At 40.9% G+C, this 27082-nt stretch overlaps 2 protein-coding genes across 3 annotated transcripts; one reads left to right on the top strand and one right to left on the bottom strand.

Moving 5' to 3' along the window:
- The first annotated feature begins 1138 nt into the window (after nucleotides 1-1138).
- TRMT61B (tRNA methyltransferase 61B) lies at nucleotides 1139-8509 on the top strand. 2 transcript variants are annotated; one of them, XM_090047145.1, is made up of 7 exons: nucleotides 1139-1652; nucleotides 3598-3700; nucleotides 4508-4698; nucleotides 6125-6216; nucleotides 6616-6842; nucleotides 8129-8200; nucleotides 8392-8509. In XM_090047145.1, the coding sequence occupies exons 1-7, from the start codon at nucleotides 1209-1211 to the stop codon at nucleotides 8454-8456; spliced, it is 1194 nt and encodes a 397-aa protein (XP_089903271.1). In that variant the 5' UTR covers nucleotides 1139-1208; the 3' UTR covers nucleotides 8457-8509. The 2 variants fall into 2 exon arrangements, with proteins under 2 accessions (XP_089903271.1, XP_089903263.1); XM_090047137.1 differs by having other exon boundaries at nucleotides 1140-1652; nucleotides 6616-6848.
- Nucleotides 8510-8665: 156 nt separating this feature from the next.
- SPDYA (speedy/RINGO cell cycle regulator family member A) lies at nucleotides 8666-23997 on the bottom strand. The gene is made up of 6 exons (XM_090047162.1): nucleotides 23257-23997; nucleotides 21927-21985; nucleotides 21555-21640; nucleotides 14329-14500; nucleotides 11354-11654; nucleotides 8666-8805 (listed from the first exon to the last, which is right to left on the bottom strand). Exons 1-6 carry the CDS (start codon nucleotides 23483-23485, stop codon nucleotides 8717-8719), a joined length of 936 nt encoding a protein of 311 aa, XP_089903288.1. The 5' UTR covers nucleotides 23486-23997; the 3' UTR covers nucleotides 8666-8716.
- Between the last annotated feature and the right edge of the window lie 3085 nt (nucleotides 23998-27082).

The raw sequence follows: 27082 nt of genomic DNA, 5'->3' as shown, positions 1-27082 counted from the left end.
TCCCCGTAGGCCTAGAGGCACACCACACACACACACACACACCCGTAGGCCTCCCCCCGTAGGCCTAGAGGCGCAACACACACACCCACCCCCCGTAGGCCTAAGGCGCACCACACACACACACACACACACACACACCCCGTAGGCCTAGAGGCGCACCACACACACACACACACACACACACACACACACCCCCCGTAGGCCTAGAGGCACACCACACACACACCGCCCCCCGTAGGCCTAGAGGCACGCCACACACACACCCGTAGGCCTAGAGGCGCACACCACACACACACACACACACACACACACCCGTAGGCCTAGAGGCGCACACCACACACACACACACACACACACACACACACACCCGTAGGCCTAGAGGCGCACCACACACACACACACACACACCCCGTAGGTCTAGAGGCGCAACACACACACCCACCCCCCGTAGGCCTAAGGCGCACCACACACACACACACACACACACACACCCCGTAGGCCTAGAGGCAGGCCTAGAGGCACACCACACACACACACACACACACCCCCCCCCGTAGGCCTAGAGGCACACCACACACACACACCCCCCCCCCCCCCCGTAGGCCTAGAGGCACACCACACACACACACACACACACACACACACACACACACACACACCCCCGTAGGCCTAGAGGCCCGTAGGCCTAGAGGCGCACACCACACACACACACACACACACCCGTAGGCCTAGAGGCGCACCACACACACACACACACACCCCGTAGGTCTAGAGGCGCAACACACACACCCACCCCCCGTAGAGGCGCACCACACACACACACACACACCCCGTAGGTCTAGAGGCGCAACACACACACCCACCCCCCCCGTAGGCCTAAGGCGCACCACACACACACACACACACACACACACACCGTAGGTCTAGAGGCGCAACACACACACACACACACACACACCGTAGGCCTAGGTCTAGGCGCACCACACACACACACACCCCCCGTAGGCCTAGAGGCGCAACACACACACACACACACCCGTAGGCCTAGAGGCGCACCACGCGCGGTAGGGGACCACAGGGCCTGGGCAGGCACACGGCCATGTTAAGGCCGACCCACGTGTGCAGGAGGCGGGGAGAGTGTCCGGAAGGGCGCGCAAAGGGGGCCGGCCGTGACAGGGAGCGGCCACGTGGGGCTCCGCGGCCTGGCCATGCTGTTGCGGTCGGGCTGGGGCCTGCGGGCGCTTTGGGGCAGCGGGCGGGCGGGCCCTCTTGTGGCCCCGGGCGGCGCGGCCTTTCCCTTCGCGGCGGCGCGGCGCCGGGCCCTGTGCCTCCAGCAGCCGGTGCCGGGGGAGCCGGTGCCGGGCGCGGGCGGGGCCGGGGCGCCGCGCGGGGAGCGGCCCCTGCAGGCCGGGGAGCTGGTGCTGGCGGAGGTGCGCAGGAGGCGGCAGAGGGAGTTCAGGCACCTGTGCCGGCTGACGGTGCTGGGCCGGCTGAACAGCTGCTGGGGGAGGGTGGACCACAGCCGCATCCTGGGCAAGCTGCCCGGGCAGATGTTGGCCACGTCCCAGGGCGTACCCCTGCTGGTGCGCCGCCCCTCGCTGGAGGACTATGTGCTGCTCATGAAGAGGGGACCCACCATCTCCTACCCCAAGGTGAGGGGCTTGTGTCAGGCCGGGCACAGCTGGGGCACAAAAGCAGGTTGCAAAGAGCCTCTGAGGGCTGGCAGTTGTCTGTAACGCGGGCCCTGAGGTCTTTTCGGGGATGCCAGCATTGTGCCATGCATGGGAGCACCCCAGAGCTGTTGCATAGGCAGCACCATACCTAGAGTCCTGGTGGTCCCGGACAGACTCTTAGTATCGGCCGCCCTTCACCAAAGATAACGATAATTGAAAGATTACCCTTTTAGGGCCCCGTTTCTGTCCAGGCCCCAGGCAGTGTTTGCCCACAACTGTGTTTGGCCCCATGAATAGGAACCAGAGTATGCAATCCATCCTGCCCCGCGTTCTTTGCCAGTGGAGCAGTGCTTTGTTATTTATCCATTGCCAGGAAACCCAGTGAAAATTGGCCTTTGCCTAACTAGATGCCCTTCCAGTAGGGTTGCCAACCCTCCAGGATTGCCCTAGAGTCTGCAGGAATGAGATGTAAATCTCTTGGAGACTGCCAAGAGTCACCCAGGAGAGAAACAATAGGGCGGGTGTTCATTAAAATAAATATGTTGAATCCGATTTATATAGTGGTCCAGTGGATTTTTAAACTGTGATAGTAACATGCATTTGCCGTCTTGATGTTTGCACGCACTAGTTACGGATTACTGTGAGCAGACTTTACAAGTGGCATGTTCACATTGTGTCATGGGTGTGTTGGCTTTGTGGACCCTTGGGGAATAGATTGGGACAGAGCTGGCCACCCTGCCTTCCAGCCCAGGGAGCTAGTGGTGCTAGCACAGCTTCACAGGAAAACCAACTGGCAGTTCAGGCATTTGTGCTACCCGGGGACTGTTGGGAGGCTGAACAGCAGCGTGGCCTTGGGTCTGAGGAGAGTGCCTCCAGGCTTAAAAAAAAGACTGAGAACTGCCAGTGTACAGTTTCTGTCAAAAAAAAAATCTGGAGTTGCTTTAGGTCTGTATTTTCAACACTGGCAGGTCACATTCAGCTGCTACTGTAATTTATGGTCGATGGTACTGCCTGTGACTGATGAACTGAAATAGCCTGGCACCCTATAGGATGCCAGTGGTTTCGGGCAGAAGGGCAGCTTGGAGGTGGGTACTAGTCTTACTCCTGGCAGGGGAAATGCCACCAAAAGCTTGTGAAACTGAGGCCCACTCCATGGTAAGGGTAGAAGGCTGGGCTCTCTGTGGACAGAGAATTAGTAAAATTTACAGTTGGGCGTTGATTTTTGATTATCTGTCTATAGATATAACAATATATGATTTAGCTGCAACCAACAGGCAAATGACCAGCAGACTCCTGTGGCGTGCCAGGCAATCCTTATTTAAATGTAGGGAAACATCAGAAGAGTTTACTTTTAGGCTGCTTCCTTCACTCTGAAACAAAAGGCACGCAGTGGTTTGGGAGGGAAGGAAGAGGGGAGACATATTTTTATTTTCACCAACACAATTTGCCATTTGCTTATTAGATTGAGGAGTATTGTTATTCACATAAAAATAAATTCTGTCTTTATGGCCTAGATCAACATTTCTCAACCTGTGGGTCACAACCCAAAAGTGAATATTTCAAAGGGTTGCAAGTTGCAGTGGGGCAGAAGGGTGGTGGGAAGGCACCTGCCCCTTCCAGTGAGGGAAAGGGGCAGGAGAGAGCTGCATGGCTGGACTGGCAGCACTAGGGGACACCAGCATGGCCCTGGGGGGCAAGGGACTGGGGGTTGGGCACCGGCAGAGCCAGGGCGGTGTGGGTCGGAAAAGGCCATGGATCTTTGAAAATGGTCCCGGTAGGAAAAAGGTTGAGAATCGCTGGCCTAGATCATTGGGTTTTTTAATCATAAAGATGTTACGTGATGTAAAGAAGTAGTCTAACAACTCACTGTTCGAAGAAACAGCATAAGATATTGGTTTTTCAACTTAATTGTTTTTACCCATAGGATATTAAGGCAATGCTGCTGCTGATGGACATCCATCCAGGGGACACTGTGTTGGAAAGCGGTTCTGGGTCTGGTGCAATGAGTTTGTTTTTATCAAGAGCAGGTAAAAAAAAATCTGAGTGTCGACAAATGTGGGAGTGTATTTATTACAGAAGCAATATAAACAGTTCCAGTATAAGAAGTGGTACTTTTTCATTAATAGGAGCCTGAAGTTACTAGCCTGTTTGTTTTTAGGATTTTAAGATTCATACCTATTATTTATATAGTCTGAAATTCAGAGGGCTACCATATGCCCTGTAAATCATTTAAACTGTATTTTGAAGATTTAAATCTTGCACAGGCCTTGTGCTAGCCCTCTGGACAGAACTAAATTTCACTCAGTTTTTGTCATCACCCTTGCCTTATCTTTCTAGCTGCTGTCTTCATTATTCTTAGGTTGCCCTTTCCTCACTGAACCCATGGTGATTGTGGGTAGTTAGCTTGCAACACTGAGGTTGTGATTATAGTGGAGCAGTACATAAAATCCATGTGCTGACTTCACACTGAAATTATTGTTGACATCTTTAACAGAGAACTCAGCAACTGAATGACCCATAAGGTACTGAAATCTTTTATCATAAGTTGTGCTCCCAGCACATTGGCAAGGCAGCGTTATGGACAGCTTGGACTGCAGTACCTATTCTCTATCTATGCATAGAAACATTTTAGTCTCATTAATGTTTGCCTGGAATTCTAGATACACAATTCACTTGAAATAAAATGTATATATTTATTTTGTACATAATAGTTTGTTAGGGTGAGGAAGATGAAACAATTCAGGTAAAGTTATTTGTTGTTTACTATGTTACTTTTAACCTGCAAATGGGGATACAGGAGACATAGTAAAAGTAGTTGTTTTATTTGCTTTAAGTTGGGCCACAAGGACGTGTTATCAGTTATGAAATCAGACAAGATCACCACGCTCTAGCAAAGAAGAATTACAGGCTCTGGCGTGATGCATGGGTAATAGGACATGTAGAAGAATGGCCAGACAACGTGGATTTCATTAAGCAAGACATTTTAACAGCTGCTGAGGATATGAAATCTGTAACATTTGATGCAGTAAGTCTCTAAAAAGAAACTCCATAACTGACATAATGGGCATTTTTTTTCCTAATTCAACATAAAGTAATTTTCATATCTCTTTCTACCCACTGTGGGATTTCCATGTCTAGGCTGAGTGTAAAATGTAAAGAAACAGTAAAACCTTTCACCTTGCTGTGAAAAAGCAAGTGTTTGTATGTGATCCAAGTTAAACCTTCAGAAGAAACTGGTATTTCTGTATTGTGGACATACTACACTTTTTAATATCTTGTAGGGGGAAACTTACTTTATTTGCTTCCCTTTGGAGAAAAGTAGGACCAGGATGGAAAGTGGGCTTTTCTACAGATGAACTAGGTACATATTAATGTAAGGAACAGTTACAGAAACTCTATAGCATAAATAAGGCATAAGCACTTTTATTTTATAATCCTGTCTCTGAAAGAAACCTACTGCAGTGCGTGATGAAGTAATGAAGAGCATTGTCAACTCTTTTCTCTGCTCTCACCCAAATATTAACACTTTAAAGCGCATTTTGTAAACACAGTTCTTTGTTTTTAAAATCTTTATTCTGTTAAATTGAAGAGAACTTCTTGTACCCATATTGCTTCTCCATAAAAAGTGAGCAAACGCTTAATACAATAGCTTATTACATCAGTTTTACTGGACTGACATAAGTCTTTAGATTAAAGGAATAAATAGAGTTTTATTGACTAGCTCACATGCATGCATGCAGAGCTGCCAGGAGCCGAAAGCATATATATCTGACTCAAAATCATGGCTACAATAAGTTGTTATTCCACCCAAAAACATGTAAGTATACATACTCCAATTTTGTCTGTACCTTAAAATTTTTCAAACAAAGATCTGGCCGGGAAGAAGGGGTAATTCTTATAGCTGGAAGTTTCGTGAGTTAAACAGCTGAATTTTAATATTTCATTGTGTAATGTGATTTTTCATTATAAATACAGTTGAATATTTCTTAACTTTTTAAAGAAATATCCAAAAAGCAATACTTTTACATAATATCTGTTCCAGACTTTAGAGTTGTTGTTATTCCAGCTATATATAGTTTAATTACTGGAAGGTTTGATACTAATCCAACTTTCATATAAATTGGTTAAATATGAATTGCCCATTTAGGAAAAACTAACAGGTGCATCAACATTTCCTTTGGAACGGGGTAGCAGTGAGGAACTCAACAGTTTAGGGAGTTTATTTGTTTTTTAAAGACATGGGACTTGAGTCTGCCTAATCTTTTCAGCGATGGGAAGAACATGTAGATTTTATACTGTGTGGAACAACATGCACGCGTGTGTGCACACACGCACACACTGTAGTGTCATACATTCTCTCCATAAGTTCTTTTTTTTTTCTGCTTCTGGTGGCCTGGGGAATTTATGTTTTTGCATATTTAGTTGTGTTAACAAATATCTTTCTTCTGTAGGTAGCTTTGGATATGCTTGACCCTCAGACTGCTTTGCCAATTGTGTACCCAAACCTTAAACAGGGTGGTGTATGTGCTGTATATCTAGCAAAGTAAGTGTTAAATTCTGGCATTTTAAAGTTGATTTGACTTGGGCATCACTTAAGCAATTGTAGTTTTATTAAAGTGTGAAATAAATATGGATTTTTTATTTTTGAAGTATGTATTTCATTCTTGAGCTGTACTTAGTAAAATTTACATTGGACCAAATCCTTTAGTCTTATTTGAGTAAAGCTTCTTTTGCCTTCAGCAGGAGTTCATCCTGAAGATCTGCCAATTATTTTTCAATTTATGCTAAGATTTTATGCTAAGTTACACTAAAACTGAAAGACTTGTGTGAACCAAAAAGTGAAGAGCACAGGGAACTTCATGGAACGCAGGCCAGCAGTTTTTTATGTAAGGATTTTAGTAAATAAAAATGTTGTATCATTCTATCTTTTGAACTTTAAAAGTATCACACAGGTTATTGACCTGTTGCAAGGAATACGGACAAGCAAGCTCCCTCTTCTGTGTGAACAGATCATTGAACTTATTCAGAGAGAATGGTTGATAAAACCAGTTCGAAAGAAGGACAGCAGGCTTGCCCCAAGAGTAGAAGCACAACAAAATGTAGATGAGGAACCTCAACAAGATGAAGAATATCTTGTTCAGGAACAAGCTGTCATTGGAGGCAGTGAAGGTGATGGTATGAAATTATTTTTAATTATATGCATGTTTTGCAGTCATAGCTGGAGAGTGATACAAGTTTCCCATTTGCCACTTAAGAAGCATTACTTTCACTACACTTTCTTCTTACAAATAGACATTCTCTGAACTATCTGTCAATCACCATTTTATACTCCCACTTTTTCTCCATCCCCCAGCAATTTCCTTTACATCACTTCAGGTATATATTCATCCTCCACATTTATCAGCCAAAGCTACCACCTTTGTGATGTACTTAAACTTTGTTGACTCCTGTAGGAGTCTGCCGGTTTTCTGACTTATTTCCCAAAGCATGGAGAGTGATTACTATTTCATGACACAGAAATATTACCCCCTGCTTAAGTAGATAAAGACTTATTGCTGAGATGTGGCTGGCCTGTTAGTGTAGCTTCTTTCTGTGGTCTGAAACTGGTAAATCTGGGTCTCTAACCATGGAATATTAAAAATATATATTTTAATACATGTTGAAAACAGGTTTTTTGAGGGCTAAAAATGTAATCACATTGCTAAATACTATTTTTGTCTCTTAGACTTGGCCTGTTCTGCTCACCCTCTCTTCTTGTTCTCCTTCTTATGAAAAAGTACCAAAACTACTAACGCTGAGAGTTTTGGATATGGAAGCCATAATTGGCATTCATGCCCTCTCCTTCCACACACATGAACTGTGACATTTACAATCAATATTGACTGGGAAATGCCTCTATACTTCTTGATTGGCAGCCCTGTTAATAAAGATACAGTTTCAAATGCAATAGCTTTTTGATTTTAAAAAACATATAATTGCAAATTAAATAGTACATTTGGATTTGAAACTCAGTCAAGCCACTCAGCGCATATCTTTAAACTGCTTAATTCAGAGAATTTTGTCTTGGGGATTGTCTATACCACCTCCACAAGTGTTTGGGTGGAGACTGCCTCTTGGTGGCAATCCAAGGCCTGGCACAGAGGCAGTACAAACATGGTTTTATGGAAGACTCCTATATTCATGTGTGTTACTGTAGAGCTTTGACTATGGCATATTTTCAGAACTGCTGAGAGTCCAGTAAGAAAAATGGGGTGCTCACTTTAGCTGTAGGTATATGAAAACATCATACAGGCTGTATGAACTAGCTGCTGATGCAGAGCATCTTGAGAGCAACAGATTATCAAATGAAAGAAAGGTGAGATGTTAAGAAAATTAGCATTTAGATACGGATGCTCTGGTCTGATGTATATTCTTTGTAACTCAGAAAATAATTGCTTTGTATTGTAATCTAACAGAGTCACTTTCAGAACATGTTGGTTCAGTACCTTACATTGCTCGGCCTTACCCTTGGCAAGTTGGTCACACAGGTGAGAAATGTTTGGATCGTACTTTTATAATCTTAAATTTTGTGTAATACTGTTTTTTAAAGATTGTTTATATTTAAATACATAGCTATATTAGACATAATAGAACAACCTAACTTACAGTCATTTTCTGTGACTAGCACATTGAGATTGTTGTGGAAATAACATTACTTTTTTTTCTCCCCCTAAACTAGTATTTCTTATCAAACTGAGGAAATTTAACCCAGTATATCCAGACACCGTTCCAGATGACAGTTGATAATTTAAGTACTGTATTTTACCAAAATAATATTAAATGTTATAAATACTGTTTTTGTAGACTTTGTACATTTTTTTTAAAAAATGATTACTGCTTTGATTTGTATTGAATATACATTTTGATACTCTGTGTACAATTGAAAAGGGAAAAGCAAATGGAATAATCAGTTATGCTATAGCTATGCAACAAAGAAAACAAACATTTTATCAGGAAGCAAGTTTTGAAGATTCTTGTCAGTGATCAGTCTTGTCAGATGCATTTCATTCTTCATTTCCTGTAAACCAGTCCATGGATTTGTCTTGGTTCATGCAGCCACCTTTTCTGCCCCTGGTGGATAGGCTTATACAGTCTACCAGGAGTTTTAAAAAAAACAAAACAAAACTTTGTTTATATAGAATAAAGATCTAATGGAGCAAATTCTGCTCTCTGATACATGAATGTAACTTCTGTTTCCATCAGTATGTACTTGTCAATCATAGTTAGTTGCTTTAGAAATAAAATGTGCACATGAAGTCAAGAGAAACCAGTTCACAGAAATTTGACCCGGTGTTTACCCAGCGCACTGTACATGGGGTAAACGACCAGGTAAAAAAGACTAGTTGTTGACAAGGTTCACTTTTAGAAGGCTGAAAATTGCTTAGCTGCTAGTATAACACTAGTCAAACATGTTTTAGCAGCTGTTACAAAAAAGAAAGCTTGGTACTTTATCTAAAGAACAAAACACAAGTCAAAATATGTAAGTTTACATCCTAGTTCTTTTCTGTGCTTCTGTGATAGGAGTCTTCTGTAACTTACGGGTATATTCATTGTTCTGTTTTAAAAATATTTTTTTCTCTGAAACAGTGTTGAGAACTCCCAAAAAAGCCAAAAGAACTGATTATCCAGGACAAACAGTGACCTGCTGTTTCATATATCAAATGCATGAGGAAAACAGAGGCAATAGTTTTTGTAGGTGATACCTTTTACTGAACGAACTGTCCAACGGTATCATTGGCAAGGACATAGACAAGCGTTTAGGTACCGCAGTACCCTTCCTCAGGTCTCTGAAGTAAATAAAATAAATTCCCCCCAATCTCTTTTCAGATGATAGTAATCTTAGCTCTCACATGTAACACCAGTGGGTTAAAAAAAGTGATGTGTGATCTAGAATTTGAGACTTAAATGGCTCTTTAGAAGGGTAAAAGGATGGTAATAGCAAGATTAATCTGTGAAATGTTCTACTGCTTCTAGCAGAGTGATTCTCTACCCATTATAAATATCTTACAACTGAAACATTTCTAAAGTTTGAAAGTCCTCTAGAGCTGCAAAATTTAACTGAACATAACAAAACAAGAATTGCTATAGCCACCAAGGAATTCAGTGTTACTTGTGCTAGTGAAAAAGTAGATATTTTAGAGAGAAACTTTATTTAAATAAAATTAGAAAAATGAACCCGTTTTACAAACATTTGTACTTAACATTTTATAGTGCAAGTGTTCCCCAGTGCTTAACCCCACATCCAAGTCTTTGCAGGATTGAGGCATTATGCGAGGGATGATCAAAAAGTTCTAAGACCTAGCCTTTATTTTAAAGAATAGTGTACAAACAACATTTGTATGAGCTGTCCCTTTCAAAGTAATCTCCCCCAGGTGATATGTACTTGTCCTAACTTCTGGAAGCAATGCTAGAAGTTTTCAACTGTGAGTTTTTTTTTGAGTTCCACTTTCACATTCTTATGGATGGTTGGAATGTCAGCTTTAGGAGCCTGATCCTGTATCTTGTGAATGGGAATTCCTGGACCATACAGGATGCGGCCCCTGAAGCTGCCTTGACTCTTCCACCATAAAGCAAATAGATGTCTATTGCAAAATAGTGGCACAAATTTATACCACTTATGCTATGGCCACAAATATAGGGCATTTGTTGCACAAAGAGTGTGGACATCTGTTTACTTGGCCTATGTGCCACCATAAACATTATTATGGTGGCACAAAATCAACATGTTTTCAGCCTAAGAGGAGTAAACAGCCAGGATATGAATGAAAGTATCATTGATTATGCAATGTTTCTAAGCCTCCTAAGGTCAAGGAAAGGGATTTTCTACATTTTTGCAACATGTTATCAAAGTGCACTTGTTGGCAGCTTCTGTCAGGATCCCTCTAGCCCCCAAACCATCAATCTGAGTTTTAACAGAGACCAAGGATTTGATAAGCATGAAGATTACACTGTGCTCTTAGTACTAGAGACATTCCACCCCTTTGCTAATATTCCTTCTGATCAAAATTAAGACATATTGACAGGGTGGAGCTTTTATTGTTAGTGCCTCCACGATACCAGTTCTATAGACTAAGTGCCTCAAGTGATAGTCTCTTCTTTCACACACGTTATATTCACACATTGAAAAACTTACATGAGAACAGGGCTATAAAGTGATTTTTCTCTCTGTAAGACTGCAACAAACCAATTAAGAGGAAAGTAGAAAAAAATGTAGTCCTAGTTCATACAAAACACTATAACTTCACATGGAATGTTTTACCAGTGCAGAAGTAGAGGCATTTTATATAGCAAGCACTCTGTGTGGACAAAGTGATAACAGCAAGCCTGTACTTGGTATAAGAAAATTGCTCATTACCACTTAAAGAAGCTATGCTAGTACAGTTTTGCACATAAAATTGTATTTATCCTTAGAAGCTACTGGTGACACTGACATGTCAATGAGGGCTACTACCTCTTAACACATGAACTTAACTCTGTTACCAGAAACCAGCAGTATACACTTAGTTTCAATCCTGTAAGAGCTGGATGTTTTAAAAATACTGATAAATGTAATAGATCTGCTATACAGGTCACTTGCAGTCTACTGTAATAACACATGCATGTAAGACAACTAAAATGAAAGTTACAGTACTGAACCCTACCTTGGAAATAACAGGAAGTAGGAGGATCAATCAGCATTTTTTCAACTGGGAAAGTGTCCTTCAATTCCTGAGATGGATATTGCTCCATCATCTCTAAAGTGCCAGTAGAGGAAGAGGATGAGGATGATAATCCTAGTCCTACAAATCTTCCTTTCTTACCACAAAGTGAACAATCTATGGGTGTAGCACTAGGTCCTCGTGGCATCTGTACTTCATCTCTGCTGTAATTTCTCACAGCTCCACTGTGATGCATGGAACGTTCTCGCTGCCATATATAATGTGTTGGAGCAATAGCCATCACCTATGTTAGAAATAAATTCTGTATGGAACCAGAATCAGGAAAAACAACAAGCAAACCTTGAAACCAAAACAAATCTATTAATATTCAAAAGCATTTGTTTATCTTGGAAGATGGTACCTTGGTGTTAAATTGATCAATGCAGTTCAAAGAATGAGTTTTTGCAAAAATTTGGTGACACAATATGACCATTTCATTGCTAACTGATGTAATTAGTGGGGATGGGAATCAACACTCAGCTTCCATAATACCAGCTTCCATAACACAGTATCTCAATTTTCAGAAACAAATTTCATTCAGTTAGCATGTTATAGAAGCTGCAAGTGCTTTTTTCCTGCCTGAACTGAATGATTTTTTTAAATTCCCCTGACTTTAGAGTTTGGCAAAGTCTTGTGCTGTTTTACTTAGTGTGAAATCCATTGTGAATTATATCATGCTTTCCAAAAATAGATGGATGATGTCAAAGTTTCAATATAAAGCCTCCCAGCAAAGAAACTGCCTGAGAGATATTACAACATTTCCCTGGTCTTAAATCTGATACAGGTTCTCTTGGAAGCAGGGTACAACCATACAGTTTCACAGTTTGTTATTTTATGAAAATAAAAGAGAACCTCTTCTGTTCCAAATTCAGACAATATATGCCTTTTACATTCATTAAAGTTCCAAACCCCAAGGATAAGTCCAAGCCATTACAAGCAGTTGGAATAAATCTAAATACTACATTTATTTAAATCCAAGATAACTTTGAATGTACAACCTCCAATAATTTGATTCTATACATGGAACTGTATATGTTTGTTACAATTTTTCATGTAGAGAAAATATAATTATTGGAGTGTCTTCTTCAATTCATCCCTCTACCCCCCAGTACTAAGCAGAGAACGCAGCAGTGGAGGGGCAGGCAGTTTGACTGCCAGCCTTTGCCCCTATACCCCTACCCCTTGTCCTCCCTGCACTTATCTGCTTTGCCACCTACCCCTGCCCACTATGGTGGATGCACCTGCCTCCCCTATACCTCACCACAGTGACTGCGGCCCCTGCTGCCTCCCCCATGCCTGCATCCCCTGCTGCCTGCCCCCCCTGCCATCTGCCCCCAAAGCACTTACTGTCAGTAACCCCAAGATGCTGGGGCTGCTTCCACCACTACAGCTGCTGCTGCAGTTCTGAGCTGGGGCTGGAGCTATCCTGTGCTCCATGCCCAGGTCAGAAAGGGCCAGAGCAATAACTGAGTGCTAGGTGGAAGTATGGATGGCAACTGCTATGCCTCCGATCCTATGTCAGGGCCAGAGTTGATGCCAAAGAAAATGCCAGCCCTCCTCCTTTGCCTTGTACTAGATTCCAAGACAAGTGGCTTTTCCCCGCACACTGAATGGGGGGAAGTCTCATCTTGAATTTGAGTAAATATGGTATAAAATACAAAAGAATGAGGACATGGGATATTTTTCCCTTTATGGTTAAACTCAGGTTTTAAAAAATGGGATGAAATAATGCAAAAGCAACTGGGGGAGGGGTTGTTAAGTTAACACTTTTACTCAGTAAAAAACAAAAAGGCATTGAAATAAAAGGCAGAATTTTAGTTTTATGGATCCATGAAATTTTTTGCTATTGACTTCACTGGGATTTAACTCAATGTAAAAGTTTTATATAGGAGTTGAAGTAGACAAGGTTCTTTGGGTAAATCTGATATTTTTTATTAAACCAACTGAAATAGTTGGAAAAATTCTAGTTGAGAATTTTTCCAACTACAGTAAAATCTCCATTATCCAGCATGAGTGGGGAGTGCCGGATGCTGGTATTGTAAAAATGCCAGTCATCTAAAAATACCGAAGCCAGAGCAGAGGGCTTGCACACGGCGATGCGGAGTGGTGGATGGCACTGGCACAGGAAGATTGCATGAGACTTGCACACAGCGGTGGTGCAGGGTGGTGGATGGCATGGCAGCAGCATAGGGTGGTTACATGCAGCGGTGGCGGTGCACAGTAGTGGATGGGGGCAGCACAGTGGCGTGGTGCTGGTTAATAGAGTATGCTGGCTAGTAGAATGCCAGAAAACAGGGATTTTACTGTATTTGAGTTGGTCTAATAAAAGATACCACATTTACCCAAAGAACTTTGTCTGCCTGTGTCATTAGATTAACACATCTACAATCTCTACCTATATAGGAGTTGATGATTTTTCTAAGTAATTGGAAAAACAAAACATTTCTAAACAGAATGATGTAAAATGGCCAATTAAAGACTGCGTTCAGAAGAAACTTGTGAAACAAGTTTGGGAGTAGTAGCATAATGTAAAATACCTCAGTTACAAGGTGGGCTAACTGAACAATTTTTTTAAAGTTTGGATATAGATTTGAAATAAGATTTCAGGATTTTTGCTTAAAACCAGTATCCATAAGAAAACATAATAAATGCAAAAGAAAATTCTGATAAGAACAGAATAGACAAATCCTTACGTTTCAGCTGCATGTATCCCTTTTTTGATGGTCATCAAAAATTTCTATGGCAGAAAATATTATATACATACAATAATATATATTTTTCCTGTCATGGAAACTGTATTTTTCTTGCATAGAAATACACACACACACATATATATAAAATACAATATAGGACTACATTCCCAGTTGATATAAATTGTGTCACAGTCCCCAAATCTAGTATACTGAAGGCCTCCTTACCTCTTCACAGCAACGTCTGCTTACAATAGCCCTGTAGTCAATTCTACTCCAGAGTTGGTCTCTTAACTTTAAGAAACCAGGAAAGAGCTTTCTCCAAGATTTTCCCAAAGCCCACGGAAAAATTTCGTACTTAGATTCTTCATCATCTTCCTCAACAGTATTAGCCAGATACCTACACAAATATGAACATTAAGAATCTTGAAATTTCAGTCATCATATTTGTATGACTTCAGACATGTACCTTTAAACCTATCACACATTTCCTTGCTTCCATTAATCTGTGGGCATTTTCTACCAAAATTACCTTTCTGCTAGGATGAATTACCTAGTTTTGATTTTTAAAATCACCTTTTTTATCTCTGAGGCAGAGATCTCTGTCCAGATGAGCACAGACATGTGGTATGTGGTGCCACAGATCTGTCTGCAGTGCTACACACCACACATGCAGCTGCTCCCCATGCTGCTACCTTGTAGCACAGGGGTGGTTGACCCCAGGAAATCCTAGGGTCAAAAAAGCCCATGCCGAAAAAAAGGGCTGTGTCCATGGTGGCAGTGCACACAGCTCAGAACCGGAGCCGGGGCTGGCTGGAGCCTTGCTCCAGAATCTGACCAGCCTCCAAGTGACTGGATTGCCACTGCTGCAGCCCCAGGAGGACCTCAGGACCCTAAATGAGGCTTCTGGGGCCAGCACAGTGCTGACCCCAGGCTCCCCTACCCCACCTGGGGTAGCTTGCCACAAGCCAGAGCACTCATGGCACAGGCATTCCCTGGGGACAAGTAGCGACACAAGGTGCAATGACACAAAAAATCATGGACTAAATATAGACATTAGATTTATGGCACATTATAACTTGCCGGCCATCCGATAACCACAGGTAACCTCTACATTTAACTAGCTACATTCTGTTACCAAGTCAACATTCCCCTCTTCTACTCCCACACGTACCAGTCTCACACCTATTGTTTCCTATTCCCTCCGATCCTCACTGCCACATATTTGCATTTTCACAGACCTGCATTTTATATATTGGCTTCTATTCCACCATGGAGAACACATAACACCAGCACACTCTCCCTATGCCTGAAGAAGGGTGTTTGTGGCCAAAAGCTTGCAAATAACAATTTTCCCACCTATTTAGTTGGTCTCATGAAAGATATCACATTTACCCAAAGAACCTTGTTTGCCTGTGTCCTTGGACCAACACAGCTACAACCAGCAGCCACAGAATTTAAGATGCATGCAATAGTAAATTCATAACAGATTGGATATAAGCTTGTTTGCAAGTAGTTTTAGTAATCTGTACACACAAACTACATGAAAGCCATTATTAATATCACAAAGTCTAATACTTAAAAGTTACAAAATGCCTGAACTAAGGTTAACAGAGCCACAAATCACTCCCCTTGTATGCATACATTATGTTACAGAATTTTGTTCTATGAGCACAAATTATTTTTCCAGAGGATTCCTGCCTCTGAGAGCCAGAGTGGCTTATCACTGTTTATCTTAACTTTCTTCTCGCTGATCAGTGATTGATTTTCCCTTATTTACTGCAGAGTATTTCAATTCTGCTTTGAAGACAGAATTTTAAATTTCCTTATGGGTTTTTTCCATGGAGCTTCTTACTGCTCATCCAAATGCTTCACAAATACGAAGTTCATAAAGCCTGTCTCAGTTGAAGGCATGATGAAGGCATAGAAAGATTAAGGTAAAAAGTACCAACTACTCTTGTATGCCCAATTTGAGATACCTAGGAACTTATTTTTCAGAGTAGTTAGTATTGTATAATACTTTGTACATTAAGTACAGTATCCATTGACTTCCTCTGCACTTATGAGTGCTCTGTCCTTCTGCAAAGTAGTCTCTGTGGTCTCCAGGGACTGAGAAACACAATTCATGAATATCATACACAAAATCTGACAGAAGCGGCAATAGAATTCATCTTTTCAGAACAGCAATCAACTGTTAACATTAAGACTTTTCTTCTCTTCTTCAATCCTTCACTCACTATACACCTTCTACCGCTTGCAACAAAAAGGCAGGTGTGCTGCAGTCTCTTCTACATTGGTTTGTCCCCAGAGCATGCACATCTGGTGCAACAAATTAGGTAAAGATCCTGGGGAAAAATAACATGGGATTGCGTATTTAGAGACTGTGTCAGTACTTGCACAACGCAGGTTGCCAATCTAAGGCTCCAAAGGTAATATTAATTCTAACATTTATGGATCTCTGTTTGAATTTGAAGCCCTAATACTGTTATTTAAGGTACGTTTGTGTATATAAGTTCCTAGGTTTTTAAAAAAGCAAACTGAAAATATAAATTCCATCATGTGATATCATATTGATACCCATATGGTTCATCAGCTGGCTTAGGTCCAGCCCACAGAATTGTGTTGCTTGAGCTTGAAAGGGACATAATTCACTAAGGCTTTTTGTCACTGCTGCGTTTTGTATTTTTGTGCCTAAAAATTATATTTGTGTACACCTAGGTAGAACTAAAAAAGGAAGTTATGCATCCCAGATCTCCGTATGTATTCTCTGGATAGGTCAGGCATTGCAAACACTCTGAATGATGCAATCAGAAATCAAAAGGATCTTGATAAACTGGAGAACTAGCCACTAGATAACAGAGCGAAAGTCAACAAAGATAAATGCAAGATTCTACACCTAGGAAAGAAAAATCAAATGCATAAATACAGAGTGGGAGATGATTGGTAAGGCAGTAACATTGCTGAAAAGAATCTGGAATTGCTGGTGGATCACAAACTCACCATAAGCCAGCAATGTGATGTGGTCAGCTAAAAAAAGGAAACTCAGTTTGGGGCTGCATGAGACATAAGATGTAGGAGGTGATAATATCACTCTGTTCAGTGCTTATTAGGCCTTAGAGTAGTGTGTGCAGTTCTGGGTAACTTAAAAACAATGTGAAAAAACTGGAGAGGATACAGAGTTAATCAAAAAGACAACAAAGGGATAAATGCTAGCCCTACAAGGAAAGGGTGAGAGAACTAAGAACGTTTAATTTGGTAAAAAGGAGATTAAGGGGAACAAATATTTGAAAAGCTACTTAGAAGAAGAGGGTACATAAATTGTCTCTTGCCACAGAGGGCAGGATGTGAAACAATGGACTTGAACTGTAGCAAAGAGGATTTAGCCTAAATCTCTAAATAAATAAATACACCCTTCCGTACTGTCAGAACAAGAGGGCAGCGGAGGAAGCTGCCAAGGGAAATTGTGGCATCTTTCTCTTTCAAAGTTTTCAAGAAGTATAGGAATACCATATCCTGCATTGTGTAGTGGGTTGAACTAGATGACTCTTGAGGTCCCTGTGATTCTAAACCTTGAATGGTGACCCTTGAGCATATTTTGGTTGAGATTCACAGCAGCCAGCATGCTATTCAAGGGGATGCATAATATAGCCAATAGGAGTATGGAAGAGGTGTGCTTGTCTGGGTTCCTGTCCTCTCATGGAATTAGACAACATTTATACAGACCCTGCAGCTCAGACAAGTGTTGCTCATAGGTTGGGATTCAGTGATATAAGCCCCTATATAGGCACAGGCACATACATTTACTCATCACTGAAGTGGGCATAAGCCTAAATACTCTCATTTTCTCAATAGTTTACATGCCACCAGCACTTAAAGCAAGGCAATCTCAACACTCAGCTTTCCGTTTTCTGACTGAAGATTATTGAAAGCATTTTAATAGCTCTTCTGTGGTTGCATTTTACTCATTTTGCACAATTGTCATGTATTTAGCCCTTGTTGTCATGCTGCACACCCTTTAGAGAATCTCTCATCCTAATTTAACATGTAAAAGGGATAGGAGGTCATATACTCTTATGTATTAGATATATAGAAATTCATATTTTCAAAGGAAAACCGTGCAGTGTAAATGATTGAGAAGTGGGACACATTTTCATTGCATTACTCATAGTAGCTACTGAAATTCTCTCTATCCTTTTTTGTTTCAATAATACCCAAAATTTCTCTGATCTGCTCAGTCTCTCTCAAAATGCAAGAACACATTTTCAGATGATTCCCACACACTGCTAGCTTTGGGCATATGTGCAACTATCCTGGGCTGACTGATTCCACAGCATTATCACTGTGAAGGATAATGGTTTACCCTTGAACAGAATCTGAGGATCAATTCCTCCTCCACTTCTCCACATTTTCATTGGACACTGGTTAATTAGTGCATTGTTAGTGACTAATGTAATTGCACAAATACTCTGAAAAAGGCCACCCAACACAGAGCACAGGGGCAAGAAAGTACCTTACTTCTTCACACATTAAAATTTCTATTGTATAAGGTAGAAAAAAATTGGCCAAAGTTTTTAGCTAAACGCATCCTTTTGTTGAGTCGTGCATCCTACAAAAAATGCCTCCCATAGTTTACCAAGCTCAATTTACCTTTAGAAAAACTCTATCTATACCACACTCAGAGAATCAAACCTGAAACTACCATGACACACAACTAAATTAGCAGGAGCAATACAAAATAGTTGGGGTTGGGTCCCGCTTTGAGCAGGGGGCTGGAATAGATGACCTGAGGTTCCTTCCAACCTTAATATTCTGATTCTATAAAAATGCTACAAATGTCATATATAGAGCAATTGAAAGGCTGAGGTCAAAGGAATCAATGTGATTGTAGAAAATTGTAGTCAATAGGAATAACATACAGGTTGGCTTGATAGATGCTTTCAGATTCTGCATAGAAAAACTGGTCAACTGTGCACTAATGTAGTTAAGCATACAGGGAACTCCAAAATGACATGTTTATCCTATGCATATTTACATGTGTCTGAATCAGAATAATGAATGGTAAAAGCATGCTCTGTAGCTAAGTGTGCTGGAACATAGCTATGCATTATCTAGTTTAACACCTAGAAAGCATATCTCTGCATATGCATGTCTGAATCACAAGTGCATAACTATTTAGATGGGTCAATAATGAATTGCTTGGATTGTAGGAAGACAAAATCTTACTAAAATGCAACTTAATTGCATAAATACCTTTTGAATCAGGCCCTGGGTAACTGATAGCAATAGTGCATTGTCATGCTCTGTGTAGACTAGTGTTAAGAGGGATGAGAGGTAAGCTTTGTTAGCGTGTTATAAGCCTATTTGCTGACAACAAAGGGATGGTAAGATTCAGGAATCTTAAGTTTTCTTTCATTGTGTAGAGGAGGCTGTGTTCTAACTGGCATAGACTTGTACCCATATTCCAAAAATCTCTCTTATGTTTCCCCTCTACTGTTAAAGTCTAAATTTCTTCCATGGGCTCCTCATTCTGGTGCAACCCATGAGCACCAGGAATAGTCATTACAGGGAAAGTCCTGAGTTTCACTAGCATGGGCATGGAACATATAGAGTCACTGTAGGGATGGCTCATACATGGTTCAGTCGCACATGGGAGTTGTCAGAGGACATAACATGCTCATTTGCTTTGTGGGCATGGTAATAATGCAGATCCGTCACATGTAAGATCTACAAAAGTAGGGAGTCTTTCTGTGGAAAATATGCATATGCATTTCAGTTACCATTAGAAACCATGAGAGGCCTAAGCATGGAATCAATGGAGATTTCAGCTGCTAAAATCTACATACTCTCTTTTTAACATATGCAAACTGCATTTTTTCAGAGATTTATAACTTGACCAAATTATGGCAGATTTGAGGAGGGTAGCAAGAATGCACACCTTTCACACATTCATTTGCCAAAAGCATATCCATACTCAAACAGACAAAGGCATTAGCACCATCAAACAAAAACATGTCAAGAATTTTTTTAGTTTGGGGAAGCAATGCATCTTTCCTGAACTTCATTCTCAGAAATAATAAACCACAGTGGTGGAAAAGTTTCAAACAAATTCTGCCTGGTATACACATCTACTGATGTGCGAAGCTTTGGTCCCTGATTCAATTCGGCAGAGATTAGACCCAATTAGGTGGTCAAATCTCTGAATCCAAATTGAATCAGGAGATCCTTTAATCTCTCCAAATCAAATTGGAACTCTCCGAATCGATTTGGAGAGATTTAACAATTCAGACATAGACACAACTTTAAATGTTTTTTCTACATACCTTTAGGTACCAGGCGACTCTTGAATGCTGCAATGCTGGGGCAGATGGAACGTCCCACAGAAGTGTGGGGAATTCCCCAGCGTGCTTGGCAGCAGACCTGGAAGAGGACCAGAAGCACTTCTGGTCCACTTCTGAGTCTGCCAGGGAGTGCTCAGGGGGTCCCCCTGCGCCCCACCCCAGCTCGGTAACTGGTGCCTCCAGGGTCTGGGGGGGCACCTGGGGTCCCCCCGTGGCCAATCACTGAACCAGAGGGCCCCCTCACACGGTCTCCAGTGGACCTGGAAGTGGACTGGAAATAATTTAAGTTCACCACCGAGCAAGTGGAGGGCCCCCCCACGCTCCTGTGGGATACTCCATCCCCCTACCATCACAGCATTCACAAGCCATGCTGCTACCTCAAGGTATGTAGAAAAAACATTTAAAGCTGTCTCTGTGTCCGAATCGCTGATTCTCCAAATCAGCATTGAAACTTCAGATTTGGATTTGGCCGAATCGAATCAGGGACAATGGTCCGAATCAACTAGTTGAATCACTGTCCCTGATTTGGGCCGAATCCAAATCTGAATCAAATAGGGCCCACTCTCCATGCCCCTAACATCTAAATATTAGGCAGGCAAGGTTCTTTGGGTAGATGTGATATCTTTTATTAGACCGATTAAATAGAAAAAAATTATTTGCAAGCTTAACACAAGCTTTTGTGCCCAAAAGCTTGCAAAAAACTTTTTTCCATCTTTTTAGTTGGTCTAATAAAAGATATCACATCTATCCATGGAACCTTCCTTGCCTATGTCCTTAGACCAACATGACTACTACCAACAATTCAAATATTAAACATTTGCCAAATTTACAAGCAACCGAAAACAGGATCCAAAAGTGTCAGTCAGTTTTTAATAGTAGGCATTCTTATTAACTTCGCCTATATTATTTTCAATGCTTCTTTAGTAAGGTTGCCAATAAGAGTATTGAATATATAATGGGGGAAAAGAAGAGGTTTGCAATATGACACCCCCATTAGAAACCACATTAGGAATTTTAATCTGAAAATCAGTATTATCAGTTGCATAAACACAGGAATAAACCAATACAAAGATGCATAATATTAATAACACAACCAGGTATCTGAAGAATACTTACAGAGCAACAAAGAAATTAAGTCTGGTGTGCTCATTTATACTGAAGTTAGCCCTCTTGAAATAAACAAAGGTCATTGCCAAAAGATACTGTTAGAAAAGGTAAAAAAAAAAGAATATTAACATTCTTTGTTTTTAGTATAATATTGCTTAATATATTTTAATTGGTGCATCAAAACAAGACTGTATTTTGTGCATTCCTCCCCAACCAGTAGTTTGTAAATTATGCTGTCCAGAAGCTTCAGTGGAGAAAATGAGAGTACATTATAGAGTGCAGAATATGGTCTATGTTCATGCTATATTATCAAGTGATTAGGGGTAAGACACTCGTTCTAGAAGTAGCCTGTTAACCAGGACACCTAGACACCAAATTTACCTTATCTGCAATTTTACAGCAGCAGTCCATCCATAAGAAGTCTTGAATTAGATCATCATCTGCAACAAAAGATAGTTGTGAATTTCAACTGATAAAATTAACTATTTTTCTAAAGAGGCATTTTTTTACAGACACATATAAAAAAGTTTTTAGGGTTTTTTTGTTTTTCTCTTTTTTTTAATCAAGCCTAATAAAGGAAATTTTCTTGATTTGAATAAAATGAAAAAGGAGATGATGACAGGAGAAAGGGGTTAGCAGTGGAGAAAGTCCCAATAATAGGAGAGAAATCATAACACATGCAAAGCAGAAAACACAAAGAACTCCATTCATAGTTAACCTGAGTTACTAGAGGGCTGCTGAATGCCATTGTGTGATAGTCTCCCCTCTTCATTTATTTAATTTACTGCACCTACGTGGTTGTATTTAATTTAAATTAACGCTGCACCTGTATTTCTGACTAACCATACAGACATGAGAATTCTTGCATTTTGATTCTCTGGAAGCCATTATTAGGCTGTAAGTATTAAAGTATTTGCATAATTAAGGGTATAGCTCCCGATAATTATCCTATGATGATGAAGACTGACTATATTTGGGTACTGTAAATTCTCTGTTTTAATTGATTTCTGTGTTCAGAATTTTTAGGAACAAAAAGAGCCTCCTGCTATTTTTCTGTCCCTTTATTTGGAGCACAAAAACTATAAAAATGTATACAACAGAAATGAAAACCCTTAGTAGCTCCTAAACTCTTTTGCATGTTTTCTCTTCATTTGGTTTCCCTTCCTGAATGATCATTTCCAGAATAATGTATTTTCTTCCATTGTTGAGAAATTCAGCCTCTTTCAAATCTATTTTGAAATGTAATGCAATATAAATATATACTTTATATACAAAAAGAGCATTCATAAGCTATAGGGCCTGATAGTGATGAAAGAGGAAAGAAGGAGAGAAAGGGAATGATGACAACAGAAGGAAAAAGTAATTTGCTTCTGTTTTTAAAATCAAATATGTATCTTTCAGTATTTTTGTAACACTTTTTGTATTTTGTTTTAATTTAAAAGGTACATATTTGAACGTTGAAGTATAACAACAAGTTCTAATAGAGAACTGGAAGCTTTTAAACTAATTGAGGAATATCTTTCTATCATTTCAATTTACTGGTGTGAGTTCTCTGGCCTTAGAGTTTCTTCAGAACAAGATATGCTTGCTAGTATATACGGAAGAAGACATTCAAATTACTATTGCATTTAAAAAGCCATAGCTGCTTATATAGCACATCTGAAATCTCAGTTTGCATAATTTTACTCAAAATATGTAATTGTTAGCTTACCAAACAGTTTAAAGAAAGCAGTCATCTCCTGACGCTGAATTACTAAACATGGACCTTTTGGACGTTTACATTTATTACCATGCACATTGTTTTCACAGCTTTCTTGACTGTCTTTAAAAATAGGACGTTTTAGACATACAGGGTTTTTTTGTTGATGTGACCTGGATGCACTTGATTTTATATAAACAGTGACAGTGGGAGGTGTTTGACAAATTAGATTATGTCTCATTTTGAATAATCAGGTCCCTGTTAAAAAAAGTAAAATATTAACTACATAGATAATATAGCATGAATCTTTTTTCTATGGTCACATTGGTATAATGAGAAACCATACATATAATTAAAAAGTGTATACATAGTTATACCGCAAACTCTGTCTTTGTAACTGTTTTATTTGCTATGGATATTTTCAGATAAGTCTTATATGCAAGTTCTTATACAAAATAGGAAATTGTACCAAGATAGTTTTCCATGCTACAAAAGCACTGTCATGTGAGCAGTCCTATTTAACTTAACATGGAAATTCAAAAGTATAAAGTTACCCATGTATAATTTGTGGCATGACTGGGGCCACAGTAGTATTTCTCAAATGAGCAGTTTAGTATATATGCCCTGTTTCCCTTTTTTCCTGTTTCTCAGTTAGTATGATCATCTTCAACTTGTGAATAAAATAATTAAAAACAATCCACATTAAAATGTCTTCTGAATTTTTTGAATATGTACAGTTTTAGAATAAGCATTTTTTCCTCTACAGGTAAACTGCATTGAGCTGTGCAGTTGTTGATTTTACTAGATAAACAGCATATGTGCTAAAGATCAAAATTGGGAACTTAAATTGATAAAACTAATATTGTTATTACTACACATCTAATACCATTACATTATTATGTAATAATATTATGAAATGATTTAATAATATTAAATGCTGTAATAAGTGCTAATGAATTCTTGCTATATAATAAGTTGTATATAGATTTGTCAATAGAGTTTGCTGACGGAAGAAATTAGTTATGATTATCAGGAGGCACTTCAGATATTGAAACCTTTTTAAAAATCCTCTTCAAGTATTGTTCCATATAAAGTATAATAAACAAAATCTCCATTGTTATCAGAAATACTTAAAATTTGTCAGAGCTTCCTTCAGAAAAGACCACTTTTTGCAGGTAGAAGAGGACAATTCAGTCCCTTGGCTTTTCTGCTATGGCTGCAAATACAGGGCCAGTGGTGAAGTGTTTTTGCCCAAACAGAATACAGGCAGAGATCAGTAATTTGTCTTGCACAGACCAATAAGCTTTCCAGTTGGAGGTTACTTAACCAAACAAACTAACAACCTGAAGTCCAAACTTATATGACCTATTACTCTTTTGAGCCATCTTGCTCCTCACATTAATGGCAGAAGGCAACACAGGGTGGCATCTTATAGATTAATTTATTCAGAAAGGCATAGACTTCTGCAGGCAACCAATGATATTAAGATGCCACCCTGCCCTGCAGTATGCCTGACTTCAGACTAATACTGCTAGTTACTTTTCTCCATTAATAATGAGAAGAAAACAAAAATAATTTCACCTCCCAAAAGGCACAGGTCCTTGTAAAACATCTAAGTCTGGGTGTTTTATCAAAAGTACTTTGAATTTCTATCATTTCATCCAAGGCTCATCCAAACACTTAATACCTTTTGAAGTAAGCAATGGCAAAATAACCTGAGCCTAAGATCCTGTCTTATTTCTATGTGCATTTTTTTATGTAGACAGGACCTGACTTTAGATAAAGCTTCCTCTCAAAGAGAAAGAGTCTTCATCTATTTTCTTTATTCATTCAGAACTTCCAGAAAACACTGCATTAGACAAGTTCACAGTCCTTCATTAAAGTCGACAGTAATCAAAGGAATCTTAATTCTTAACTTCCTACTCACAATTTGCATTTACAAAACCCACAGATTAAATTATTGGAAATTTTAACAGAGGTATAATTAAATCCAATCACAAAATAATGCTAGAGTAACTCTGAGGTCCTGAACTGGTTTTGTAACATTTGTTATGAACTATATAAGCTGAAAAGAGGAAACTCTCCATTAAATAAGAGAAATTATAGAGCCAGAACCAAAGAAATCAAGCTTTTAGATAAGAAGTGGTGCCATACAATTTTCAGCATTGAAAAGATGCCAAAGGGATCTCAAGAAGAGTCTCTTGGTCAGGGGAGGGGTCAATTCCTGTGAAAGGAAAAGTTTTTGGGAGGGAGGGAGGGGAAGCGGTTGTAATCACCACAGTATAACAAAGAAAGGGCTGTTACTCAAGAGTGGAGCTGCAGAGGAAGCCATGTTTGAATCAAAAACACAAGGGGAGGGAAGTATCCTTTTGAGCAGGGACTAATGTCCAAAAGATTATCCACCCTGCAAGAATCATCCTGCACCTTTTGAATTAACCCCAACAAAGAAGAGGGATTTCTTAGAGCAATAGTTTCCGTAGGCCCAAAATAAAGTTTAGGCACTGTAAGGCCCATGCCCAGGGGGCCCCACTCTTAAAGAGAGAGAGACACTGTGCAATTGCATCAGAATCGGGGTGTGTGGGTGTGTGTGTGTGTGTGTGTGTAAAAGCCTGTGACCCAACTGTTCCTGATGCAGTGAGATAAATGGAGTCTGCAGAAAGGCTGAGACAACCTCTCAGAGCGGTGCCAGTGTCCCCGTCTCAAAGGGCCACAAACGTCAAGACTCCCTGTGGCCTGGAGAGCTCTGCCAATGCCAGCCCAGTAGCAGGATCTGTCTGGGGCAAGAGGAGGGTATGACCTCTCTCTCCCACCCCAGCCCCTCTGGGGGCTCCCATGGGGAGACAGGCACACTCCCTGCCCTTCTGGAAGGGCCTCCTGTCCTGACAACCTCCAGCGATGGTGGGATGGCAGGATTGGGGGCCATCCTGTGCTCTGCCCAAGGCTGTTGTCAGTCTTGTACTGAGTTTGTGGGGTGGGAGGAGCAGCTTCTTGGAGATGTTACTACTCAGCGGATGGTGCGGGCATTGGCGTGCCCACAGGAATGCTGATGGGGGATGGGCAGCTTTCTGGGGGCAGGGCCGGTGCCTCACTTATAGGGGAATTTTGTGCTACATGGGACATCCCTGCCTGGGCAGCAGCAAAGGGCAGCACAGACTCAGGTTTAATGACTACCTCAGGCTGAGTGCCGGGGTGGGGTGGAGAGGGAGCTGACAGGCAGATTTGGTGGCTGCCACCACCACTGCCTCAGGCCAATGCCTCCCCGAGCCCGCCCCTTTTATAGCCAACCAGGGCAGAGGCGGAAGCAGCCTCAGCCAATCAGAGTGCTAGGAATGCACTCTCCCCCCCACCCAGCCTGAGGCATCAGGCGGGTTGATTTTCCTCAGGTCATGTTCAGGGAGGTGCGGGGGAGGGGAGAGGCCAGCCTCACCCAATCAGAAAGAAGAGTGTCCTGTTGCTAGGCAGGATAGGCAAATGAGGTGGGCTCTGGGCTGAGTCTGGGACCAGCACCCAGCTTTCCTCTCACCGGTGCTGAAGCAGCATCTCACCTGCACCCTGCCTGCTGCGACCGGGGCACCAGGACCCTTCCAGCCGCTCCCTCTGGGCCTCTCCCTAGCAGTGTTGCTAAGTCTTGCAAGAAGGAGAGAAAAAAAAAAGCAGCACTGCTTTTAAAAACCAGCCCAACCCATGCCAAAGAGAGGGGAGTGGGGGTGCTTATCAACCCACAACTCTCAAAAAATTAAAGAGACTAAAAAAACCCCCAAACAAGCCCAATGCTGCTTATTATAAGCTGACTTGGCAACACTGCTCCTGCCCAGCACTCTGTGACTCCAGCAGGGCA

This window comes from Crocodylus siamensis, chromosome 1 (assembly GCF_052110815.1).
Source record: "Crocodylus siamensis isolate JL-2025a chromosome 1, ASM5211081v1, whole genome shotgun sequence".
Taxonomy (NCBI): domain Eukaryota; kingdom Metazoa; phylum Chordata; order Crocodylia; family Crocodylidae; genus Crocodylus; species Crocodylus siamensis.
The sequence above is the reverse complement of the archived record's forward strand: the minus strand, read 5'-3'. Positions and strand labels throughout refer to the sequence as shown.